General features: G+C 35.1%; 1 protein-coding gene across 23 annotated transcripts in view; it reads left to right on the top strand.

Annotated features, from left to right (window-relative positions):
* The window catches only part of PPFIA2 (PTPRF interacting protein alpha 2), a 469116-nt gene that overhangs the window by 319142 nt on the left and 137355 nt on the right, over window positions 1–12619 (top strand). For all 23 annotated transcript variants that reach the window (XM_038558539.1, XM_038558538.1, XM_038558557.1 and 20 more), the window contains one exon: window positions 8854–8970. In XM_038558539.1, the coding sequence (XP_038414467.1) occupies window positions 8854–8970 (117 nt within the window). The remainder of the gene's footprint in view (window positions 1–8853; window positions 8971–12619) is intronic.

Raw genomic sequence — 12619 nt, 5'->3', positions numbered from 1 at the left:
CTAGGAATAATTGATGTTATATTCTAACTGTATCTGAATTGTTCTGCCAAAACAGGACAGGTAAATTCCCCTGCTATCACACCACAAAACCTGTAGTCCTGACCTAGATAAATGTTTGGATTGTGTATGCAGTGAATCACTTCAGTAATTTTCAAAAGGCATTATAGCATAATACTTAAAACAATAAGTTCTGGCGGTATTGGACCTGGATGGGAAACCTATCTGTGTCACAGCTTTTTCTCTGTGATCCTAAGTACATTATTTATTCCCTCTGTGCTAGATTCCTCATCTGTAAAATCAAAATAATAATATCCAATTTATAATGCTTTTGGGAGGATTTAAGAGATTATGCTGATAAATTGCTTTGCAATTTGTGGCATGTAATAGATGTTCAACATTTAAGCAACTATTATTACTGCCAGTAGTTCTTAATTAGAAACTTAATTTCTAATTTTTTTTCTTATTTCTTAGCCTTCCTTACCTAACTTCATGGAATCTCCTGTAGATTAATATTTTCAAAAAAAAAAAAGGAGAGAAAAATCAAGTGAAAATTAAATTACACTGTTTTTCTTTTTTCACTTTTAGAATTCTGTTGACAGAAATGAATTTCTAGACTCCCTTGGAATTCCATTTTTCCATCTAACGTCAATCTATTCTAAATCTAAAGCATATAAACACAGCATCTACTGCAATACACTCAAATCGTGTTACCTAGGCTGCAATATACTTATATTTTGTAATATTTTTTTTAAGATTTTATTTATTTATTCATGGGAGACACAGAGACAGAGAGAGAGGCAGAGACACAAGCAGAGGGAGAAGCAGGCTCCATGCAGGGAGCCCGATGTGGGACTCGATCCCTGGTCTCCAGGATCAGGCCCTGGGCTGAAGGTGGCGCTAAACCACTGAGCCACCCGGGCTGCCCTATTTTGTAATATTTTAAGACACAATGAGACACAAAGGTCTGGTTAACTTTCATTAACCCCTTCTTAGCCTCCTTTATAGTTGCCTGTGCCTTCCACCCTGTGTGCCTCCTTATATTACAGCCTGTGAATATCCTACAAGACTAGGTCAGTGCTTCTCATTCTTTTCCTTTATTTTCTCAATGAGTTCTTCCATTCTCAGGGCTCCTTTCTAATCTTGAATCATGTATGAACATTGGGAAGATTTCAAGTTCACATAGTCTTCCATGTGAATGACTAATTTTCTTCTCCATGTATTCATTTTCGAGAAATTTTCCATCCAATTTTACTCCCTATTCGTCTTTTCCTTTCATATAGTCTGCTTTCATTCAGTATTTCTAGAGTGCCTCTTACTCGTTAACCAGTGTCTTAAGCACTGGGAATAAAGAATCAGATATAGTTTCTGGTCTCAAGGCACTCAGTGGCAAAATGGGCAGTCAGAAAACTCAGCTAATGTGATAGTGATCATTTGTATAACATGAGTTATTGGAGAATGGTAAGAAATTGTGTAATTTTTAAATCCCTGGGAGGAGTATGGTCCCAGAACCCATCCCAAAGTGGGTGACATATAAGCAAAGACCTAAAAGGTGTTTCAGAAGCAGTCAAAAAGGAGGAAGCATGTGTCAAAGAAAACTTCAGTCCACTTCCTGTGTTTCTCCTTTACTCTCAGATGACTACCTTCCGACACCGGATGTGTGTGCGCATGTGTGAGCCTTCTTCCACTGAGCATTCACTGAGACACCATTAAGTATCCTACAATTTAGCTTAATTCTGACACTCCCTGGATATAGTATCAGATCCCACAGGTTAAAGGCTCAGTCTCACATAACTAGACATGTCATGTGACATGTCCCCCACTTCAGAAGTCAATTGTAAATAAAAGTTGTCACCTGTGTTCCTGACTCATTACCTGTAAGTCAGAGGTTCCCATAACCCCCCTCTTTGGATTCTGTTAATTTGCTAGAGCAGCTCAAAGAACTCAGGGTAGCATTACATTTGCCAGTTTATTAAAGGATACAGATGAACAGCCAGATGAAGAGAATCATAGAGCAAGGTCTGGGAGGGTTTCAAGCCCAGGAAGTTCTGTCCCTGTGGAGGTGGGGTGTGTCACTCTCCCAGCACATGGATATGTTATATTCCACCAACCTGGAAGCTTTGGGATCTTTATGAAAGTTTCATCAGATAAGTGTGATCAATCATTAACTCCAAGCCCTCTCCTCTTCCTGGAAAATCTGGAGTAGAGTTGAAAATTCTAAGCTTCTAATCTGGCTTGATCCTTCTGGCCACCAGCCCCCATCCAGGAGGCATCCAAGAACCCATCCAAAGTCCCCTCATTAGAACAAAAGATGCTTCTAGTGTTTTTCTCAATGAGGAATTTACAAGGGTTTTAGGAGCTCCATGCCAGAAACTGGGGGCAGATAATATATATATATATATATATATATAATCTCACAAAGGCAACCTACATAAATGAAAAAACTCACAGCTATGATGCCGTTTTGTTTATGTGTGACTGCAAGCCCTTTAGTCGCATGAAGTATGAATAATAGGATAAAGTTGCACAGATGAATGGAGTCTTCATTATTGTCACTACATAATGTTTAATATAAATCATATTTGACTTAGTACAAACACACTAAAAGGTAGGTATTATTATCCTTCATTTTATAGCAGAGGAATATAAACTTGAGATAAAATACCTTGTACAAAATCATACAACCAATAATACCTACAGGGACTCAACCTAGCTTTTTATTTTTTTATTTTATTTTTTTAAAGATTTTATTTATTTATTCATGAGACACACACACACACACACACACACACACACACAGAGAGAAAGAGAGAGAGACAAAGGCAGAGGCACAGGAGGAGGGAGAAGCAGGCTCCATGCAGGGTCCCCAATATGGGACACGATCCCGGGTCTCCAGGATCACACCCTGGGCTGGAGGCGGTGCTAAACCGCTGAGCCACCCGGGCTGCCCTCAACCTAGCTTTTTAATTTTTTTTTAATCTAGCCTTTTAATGAATGCTATACTTCTGGGAATCATCTCCCAAACAAGCTATCTGTGTGCAATTACTTGTCTCAGGGTCTACTTTCAAGAAATCCCAAACGGGGAAAAAAGGATGATACAGATGAAAAGTTGATCCAAAGAAGGAAATTTATATAATGTGTTAGCACACTTTTTGGCACATTGTAAGAATTCAATGATTGACTTTTATTTTGTTTTGTTTTCTTATTGCTTCCTTTTTTTTTCCCCTTCCTTTACTGGAATGTAGTCTCCTGGAGAGAAGGGTTTTATCTGCATTTTTCCCATGTGGAGTCTGATCACTTAGAACAGTGATCAGTGAAAGTTTGTTGAATAAATGGATTAATACATCTTAACCACTAGAGAAATCCCCGAATGGAAATATAAATATATTAAATAGACTGCTATCTTCTCCCAAATCACATTTCTCTTAAGAATCTCATGTTTCTGGGGAGGCTGGGTGGTACGGTTGGTTAAGTGTCTAACTCTTGGATAAACTTCGTGATGTCAGGGTCCTGGGATGGAGCCTACATAGGGCGCTGCACTCAGTGTGGATTCTGCTTGAGATTCTCTCTACCTCTCCTTCTGCCCCTCTTGCTCTCTATCTCTCACTCAAATAAATAAATGATAGATAAATAGATAAATAAATCTTTTTAAAAAAATCACATGTTTCTGTGCATTTCCTGATACCTTAAGTATCTAAGTTATCATCTTACTTATATTTTAGCTCTTTTTTGGAAGAGGACATTTTATATCATTTGAAAAACTCACTGAAACTGTTTTCATAAATCTCAAACTTTTGTTTTTAATAATGATTTCCATCTCCCTCACTCTTTGCCTTCAGAGTTCTTCTCCCAGATATCTACATTGCTTTCTCCCTCTCATCTTCAGGTCTATATGTAGAAATCACCTAATTCCTAATTAAAGTGAATAAATTTCTCCAGGCCATTAAGGAAAACAGTTGTCCAAAGGAAAAGGGATAGGAAAGGGTCTACCCGAAGACAAGGTGGGATCCCAGAGATAATCTGGTAGAAAAGATGAGGGCTGGGAAACTTTCCACACTTAGAGAAGACTGGCCAGCAGTAGTCCACTCTATGGGGTCACAGTTTGTCAGAGATTGAAGAGCCAAAAACAGAGGCAAGGCAAGAGCAAAACTTGGAAGATTGGCTTGGAAATATCCTGGGTTTGGAAATGCCTAGAAACAATGAGCCATGCTGTCAGAAGCTAGGTGAGCAATCAGAAAACACAGATAAGGGGCGAGGCAAAGCAACAAGGCAGAAAGCAGGAAGCACACAGATGCTAGAGTTTCAGTTGAGACACATTAGTTTTCTTAGTCTCCTGTTTTGTTTTTTTTTAAGATTTTATTTATTTATTTATTTATTTACTTATTTATTTATTTATTTGAGACAGAGAGAGAGAGAGAGAGAGAGGCAGAGACACAGGCAGAGGGAGAAGCTGGCTCCGTGCAGGGAGCCCGATGTGGGACTCGATCCTAGGTCTCCAGGATCACACCCTGGGCTGAAGGCAGATGCCCAATTGCTGAGCCACCCAGGGATCCCCTCCTGTTGTTCTTTTCTTATCCAGATGATGTTTGCCATAGGAATATTAAACAACCTATAGTACTAGGAACACAACGAGCTGGTGTTCTATCCACTTGACCAATTTTCTCCCATTGTCTCCCACTGGTAAATTCTTAGTCATTCTTCAGAATCTCCACTTAGAGACTCTGCACTCTGTGTTGCCTTCCATGCCCCTTGTTATATTTGCAAGAACGCTTTTAGTTTTAAGTGACAGAAAACCAAGTTTGAGCAAAAAAAGAGAAATTTGGCGCACATATTAATGAAATGCCAGGGGTAGAGGTGATCTAAGAATGGCTAGATTTAGGAGCAGATGTGATTCATCACGGCTCGTTTCCATGTGCTTTTCTCGTGAGCCAGAACCGATGGTAAACAGCCATCCTGATCATATCCTACCAGCTTAACCCCCATAGTAGCAAACTAATCTTCCCTGTACCTCTGCCAGAAAGATCTTAAGGAATATTCTGATTTCCCTGGCTTGGATCATGTACCCATCCATTTGCCCTGAGCTCTGGCTCCCTGATTTACAGTCTCTAGGTTTAGAGCAGGAAAGGAGAATCCCACAGTGAAAATGTACAATGCTGTTACCAAAAGTAATATTGAAAGGATGCTGGACGTTTAAAAGCAAATGTCAACAGTTGCCACATCATGGCAGATCAATTAAAATGATTGTAGACATTTCCTCTTGACCAGATATTCATGGGCCTTCAGTGGATTGATACACTGAAAATGTAGGCACAACTATGCCTGGATGTGAATCTCTCCGGTGGGGAGATGGGGGGGGGATACATACCTTAATGCTTTACAAAGGATTTGAGGGTGGGAAGGTAGACGTACTTGGAAAGGAAATGCTTTCTCCCCATCCCCATTTTGTCTGTCTTTTTTTTTTTTTTTTTCATTTTGTCTGTCTTAAGCCATGTGAGACAATTGACAGAGTAGAAGGTATCACGATAAGGAGTTAAATTTTATTTGATTCCTACTTAGTTCTCATCAATCTGTTTATCTCAGTTTAATGACTTGTTAAGTGTGGATCATAAAATCTATTTTGTAGATTAAAATAGTTTAGCACAGTCCTTGGTACATGGTGAGTTTCCAGTACTTTCTTGCAGTTTTGTAACAACTGGGTAAGCCACAGAGACTACCCAGAAGCGATTCCTCCTACCGGCCTTTGCCATCTCATTTGTGGTAGGTCATGCTATTTAGAAATAAGGGATCCGGGCCTACTTAGGTATCCTAGACAAGTCATTGCCTCTTCCCATTCCCAGTTAGTGAGGGCTCAAAGAATGTTTTGGGACCATCACCTTTTTCTCATTCTGCTTGTGCTTGCAAACTAGTTCCAAGCCATCTTCTGATTTTGCTTCTTAAGCCTTCTGGGAGAATTTCCTGAAGAGGCCTCTGCTGCCTGGAGCCCCAATGATTTCTAGGTGAACTTCTCTGCCCCTTTGAACACATTTAAAAGGAGGCCCAACCCCCAAAGTTGTATTCCCAGGAGAGAAACTCTCACTTATTCCAATGTGGAAGAAAGAATCAAGATTATTAACACCTACAATTAAATCAGATGCTGAAGATTTGCTTCATAACTACTGTAGGTAATTTGTTATTGGGCAAAAATAGAACAGAATAAAACAATTTAACAATGATAAAAAATATAGAGGATTCTACATCTACTTTCCTGTTTCAAAAACCTGATTTACAGGCCTGAGTAAAAGCAAAAAAAGAATTTGCATGTTAGTAGTTGAAATTATGTCTTTCTTAGAACTGTCATGTTTGTATTCGTCGTAAAACATTTGAAATTTGTCATTTTTTAACACAGCTGCACAATTATATTTGCATACAGTTTTCCATATGAATTTGGTGTTTTGACTTTTTTTTCTTTTTCTTTTCTTTTTTTTTCTTTTTTTTTTTTTTTTTTTACTATTTGGGGCATTAGTTCACTGAGTCACTCAGTAAAACTTTGTAGAGAGCCTGCTTTATTTTAGGCATTAGGCCATGTTTAAAATTTATCTGAATTACTAGACCAATAGAAATTATTCTGAAAACAGAATTAAATATGGTATTAAATATTTTTAAAAGGTCTTTCTTCACTTCTAAGTGAATTAAATAATGGGACAAAATACATAGGATTTTAAAATTTATTATTACCTTTGTCAACATATTTGTTAAGTCATGGATGTTATCTTAGTGGAATGACAGTATACAATGCTTGAATTTTTAAAAACTCAAAATAAAATTTCATTATGTATTAATGATAATATAATATTACTTTTTTATTCAATAGACAATGTGTTAAGAATATAATATAAAAATGATATACCAAGGGACTATTTTATTCTTATTGTTCCTTTGATGTAATCCATTTCTATGCTAACATCAGAGAAATGTCTCTAAAGGTTCCCACACACCGTAAATCTTTATCTTGTATTATTTCTGGATGAATCAGGTTTATATTCTTTGTTTATCCCTATCCATTCATTATTTAAATCACATTTTTATTGAATAAAATAAACTTTGCATATAATATGATGTGCCCCTTCATATGAAAATATTGTTTTCAATAAGATATTCCTTTGAAAATTATTTTCCCCTGGGATATTATTAAGACTTCTGATAGCTAAATAAACAAGCAAAGGTATTATGTAAATAAAGGAATAGAATGTTAGATTTTAATCAATGAAGTATACACAATGGTTAACAGGGAAACTGTAACAAGTGGTTGATGGCAAGGTTCGTTTTCTCTGAGGAATGGCATCTCATCTGAATTTTGAAAGCTGGGATTGTGTTAACTGTGGTCTGAGCTGGGATAGAATGTTTCACGCAGGCAGTAAGATCAAGTTCATAAAATATGGGTGAGAAAACGCCCAGTGGATTTGAGAGACAGAAAGGAGGCCATTGTGACTGAAGAGATCATATAGGATATTCTAGAATTTGTTAAGAAGTTTAAATTCATGCTAAATAAGTTGGGAAAACATTAAGGTTCTTTGGAAAGCAAGGAGTGGCACAATACCACTTAAGTTTAAAAGGTGAATCTGAAAGTAAATAAAGAAAGAAAGAAAGAAAGAATCTGGGTGCTTTGTGGATGATAGATTGTAGATGGGCAAGGATGGGAGCAAAGGAACCAATGGTTTGCTGCTTTCAATTCTACAAGAAGAAGAGCATTTACAGAGTTGGTCTACATTATTGGTGATATGCCCTTACTAAAGGATTTGCTGTATGTTCAAATGCTGGAGGTCATAAACAAGATAACCTGATCTCATGAACACGTCATTGTCTATCTGGGCCTTGAAGCAGTGGCAGGGATGGGGACAAACACCCAACCTCTTGTTGTTTTATATTTATTTGGTGGTTATTGGTCTACATGACAGACTGGTCTCATATATGATTGACTATTTACTGTGTTTTAAATACAATGGGAATTGATTTCCTCAAGAACCAATACCAACTCAGTATCGGAGTTGATAAGATAATAAGATTTGCCATGAAATAAATAAGTTATGATATTAATGTAAAATACTTTAAAAATATGTATGAATAGCAACTATATTTTAAAATACCATTTAAGAATGCTGGAATGCTATTTTTCCCCTTTATTACTAAGATCACTTAAACTAAAACTCTCTGAGAATCTTTCTTAGTTGAAAATACTATGTAAAATTGAGCTGAAAATTTTCAAGAATTAATTGCTTTCTGAGAAGTCTTTTGCAAATGGACTATAGCTGAACTAGCAGCACGAAGATAAGGGCCATTAAAATAATGAAAATGAGACCAATTTAATTCTAAGTACTCATGATAGTGCCACAAAATTAAGTCCAGTTTATGTATTTGCTTATTTTAAAATTACAGTTATGCTGCCTCTTAGGGTGAATGAATGTGCTTATAACTAGCCTTCTGCCTGTAATGTTTTCACTTATCTTTCTTTTATACATTAAAAGTACAAACCAATATGAATTTTAACACATTCCATAAATTAATTTAAAAGTAGTTTCTTAATTAATAACACATGGACCATGGCATTAATTTAGACACATTTCCAACCATATAGATACATTTTTTCAACTAGAAAATATTTTCTTCAGTAAATTTCATATTCCTGTAAGTACTATAAATATCGTTCAAAATGCTAACCTAAATGTTAAAAATATTTTTAAGTAATAAGTAAAATGTAATGTTTATTTTCTGATTATTTGTTTGTATTCATTACTTCTTTACCACATTTGAATAAATTCAGGTTTTCTATACATTATGCTTTATTTTAGATTTTTAAGGCATAGTGCTTTTATTTTGCAGATTGTTGCCTTGCGTGAACAAAATGTTCATATACAAAGAAAAATTGCATCAAGTGAGGGGTCCACAGAATCGGAACATCTTGAAGGGATGGATCCTGGTCAGAAAGTCCATGAAAAGGTAGGACAAGTAGGACATAGTCCTACAGGGAAATATTTACTTGCTATATCATTTGATAGAAATATGAAATATGATGTCCATGTGATAAACATTCTTATTTTTTTATTTGTTGGTCAAAACTTGATGATTTTTCTTTTTATTTATTCCTTTTAATTTGCTTTTCTTAAAAATAGTATGTATTATATATTATTAGATAAGTAATTGAACTTCTCAATACTTGGTGTCAGTTTGATTTTCTGAAATAGTCCAATTCCATATTTAATTGAACATAAGTAATTGAATAAATATATCTGTACAGATAGGTATGCCAGTAGTATATATCCAGGACTTTTTTTTTTTTTATCCAGGACTTTTTAAGTACAATAACAATAACTGTGATTTATAAATAGTTATTATGTACAATTGGTGACTAATGTATGGTTTATCACTGCAAAAAATTTCTGGTAATCTCCTATTTGATCTAGTATTTTCCATGTGTTTAAGAAGGTCCTAACAGTACTCCTGTTGATGAGAAATTACATATAAGGATAGCTGAAGTCTTGAGACTTTTACTATTTTTTAGAAGGGAACAATTTTCCTTTGGTTGCAGCTTCCACCCAGGCTAGAAACCAGTAGTCTATTTGGCCCCTTTTCTGGGCTAACCCATTTGGTTCCAGCACAAAAGGAAGGTCAGTTGCGGGTTGGTCTGGAAGCAGATAAAGATTACATAGGTTTTGCATATTCTGTGCCTGAGACTTAGACAATCTGCAGGGATATTTGCCAGTTACATCTTTGGATGGTTGAATACTTTAATCATCAAGACTGCATGAATTAGGTAGCTAAAATGATGTCATCGTGAATGCCAAGAGGTTTTAGAACATACGGATTAAGAAGCAAGTGACTGGACCACAAAACAACACCCCAGACTTCTTAGCTGCACATACACTGAACACTTCCTGATATATCCAGTTGAAACAAATGGAGGGGCTTCTTAAGTTTTCTCCTTCAAGTATAGAAACAAAGGAAGCCAAGGCAACCAGACTAATTTCCTGAGACTGCCATCGATTCTGCTGGCTGAGAAGCAAATAGCTCTTAATTTAAGGCTTCACCATTTCAGCCTTTACCCATGTATTTTTATAGAAATCTCAAACTGAATTTTAAAAATAAACTAGTCTGACAGCTAGATTTCATGAGGTGTATTTCAAATTTGGATAAAATTATTTCTCATCCCTTCAGATAAATAAATTGACATTAATTCAGTAAATAAACCACCAAGCTCTTTAGAATAAGGTGTTTGCACACAAAACTCAGTTTAGGAAACTAGCATGTAGTTTTCTATTATTATTTCATTTTAATTATGTCATCAGTAATACAGGGCTATGTGTTTTAACAGAGAATTATAGAATCATACTCGTTTGGGTATAAAAATGGGCTTTGTGGTCATAAAGTCTTTTTCTTAGAAGTCTACAAAATACTGTAGGTTTTTTTTTTAACAGTGCTGTATTTATGCTAATCCAGAAAAGAATTAAAGAAATATGTCTTTGAAAGGTCATAAAGAAGTTGATATCTTGTCTATTTCCTAACAAACTATTTGATATTCAAAGTGTTCTTCTAGTACTTTAAAGGAGAGGAGAGTACTCTCACACACATTTTTTTTTCAAATGTTTTTTTAAACATATAACCCCTAAATATCCAGGCATTATAAAATGTAAGACAATTCATGTCAGATTAACTTTCAGAAACTGGTTATAGTATCAGGGAGGACCTATGTATAATAGATGTTTGTTTCTACAGATTCTGAGGATTCTGAGTAGTTGGTGACATAAATACTCAGTCCCTAACGTTCTTTGCCTTTTAGTTCTCAGAGAAGGCATTTCAGCCAGTATAGAAGAGAAATTCTGTGCCATTGCTAACTTACTCTTCCTTATGGATGTAACTAACGATTTTTAAACATTGTAATTATTTATATTATTTTCCCCAATTTCCCGTAATTTTAGGAAGAATGATTTCCAAATGCTTTGAAACAATCATACACTAGTATTATCAAAATAGTATGCCCCTAGCCTCCAATGTAAGCCTGAAATACATATTATACATATATTTTTTTTCTAATTTAAAGTAAATGACCTGTTTCAATTCATATTACTCCTGAGATGTCATTCAAGAAAGTATTTTGAAAGTTTAAGGGTTTTTTATATTGAAACATAATTGATATACAATATTATTTTAGTTTTAGGTGTACAACACAGTGATTTTGATATTTATATACCCTACAAAATGATCACCACAATGTCTAGTGACCATCTGTCTCCATACAAAATTTTTACAATATTATTGACTATATTCTTTATGTTCTGTATCACATCCCTGTGTCTTATTTATTTTATAACTGGAAGATTGTACTTCTTACTATTCTTCATTTACTTCATCCATTTCCCAATGGCTACCATCAGCTTTATTTTCTTGTATTTATTTATTCATTCATTCATTCATATCACGTTTCTTTGCCTGCCATTCTTTTTTTTCAGTTTTATTGAGATATAATTGACACACAGCATTGTGTAAGTTTAAGGTATATGACATGATGATTTAGCACATGTATGTATTGTGAAGAAATTACCACAATAAGGTTAATAAATACATTAATTACCTCACCTAATTACCTTTTATGTGTATGTGTGTGCATGTGCTAAGAACATTTTAGATTCACTCTCAGCAACTTTCAAATATATAATACAATACTGCTGATAATAGTCACCATGCTGTATGTTAGATCCCCACAATATTCTAACTGCTGACATTATAGACAAAACATGAAATGATATCTATATTATTACTATATTATATAGTAAATAATTACCATATTAATCTTCCAATAATATCCCAATTACTATATTAATCTTCCTTATATAAATACTTCTAATTTACACATATAAACATTATAAGTGTCTTTCCTTTTCTTTTTTTTTGTCTTTCCTTTTCAAAATTATTCTCTGTCTCATGATCATTTAAAGAATATCAATAAAAAAAAACAATAAAAAACAATAAAAAAATAAAGAATATCAATACCATTGAATAGCAAGTGTTACAGGATTGTAATTTAAATACTACCACTTGGGCAGTCCCAGTGGCACAGTGGTTTAGCGCCGCCTGCAGCCTAGGGCGTGATCCTGGAAACCCTGGATCGAGTCCCATGTCAGGCTACCTGCATGGTGCCTGCTTCTCCCTCTGCCTGTGTCTCTGCCTCTCTCTCTCTCTCTCTCTCTTTCTGTGTGTGTCTCTATGAATAAATAATCTTTTAAAAAATAAATTAAATAAATCCTACCACTTAATTTTTTATTGGGAATTGTTTAAATGGATATTCAAACAAAAAAAAAAGGAAATATTAGTTTGGAGAGTGTCTTTGCATTGAATATTCAGTGAAGAATGTAGTATTAATGCATAAATTGTGAAGTGGTTGTTGGGGAGAAATATACAAAACTATTGTTAGATACTATGGAACTGCCAGAAAGTGACTTTTAAATCCTAGTCACAAGGATTACCCTTTACTTAGAGTAGTAAAGTTGCTTAAATTACATAGTCAGGGTGGGTTATTAGCCAACAGATGTTTAATGTCGGTGGCTTGAGAATTCTGTTGACAAAATAGTTGATAAAAATAGTCTCAAGAAAA

This window comes from Canis lupus, chromosome 15 (genome assembly GCF_011100685.1).
Source record: "Canis lupus familiaris isolate Mischka breed German Shepherd chromosome 15, alternate assembly UU_Cfam_GSD_1.0, whole genome shotgun sequence".
In the NCBI taxonomy this organism is placed as follows: Eukaryota; Metazoa; Chordata; class Mammalia; order Carnivora; family Canidae; genus Canis; species Canis lupus.
Note: the sequence above shows the minus strand (reverse complement) of the source record. Positions and strands in the feature narration are given on the sequence as shown.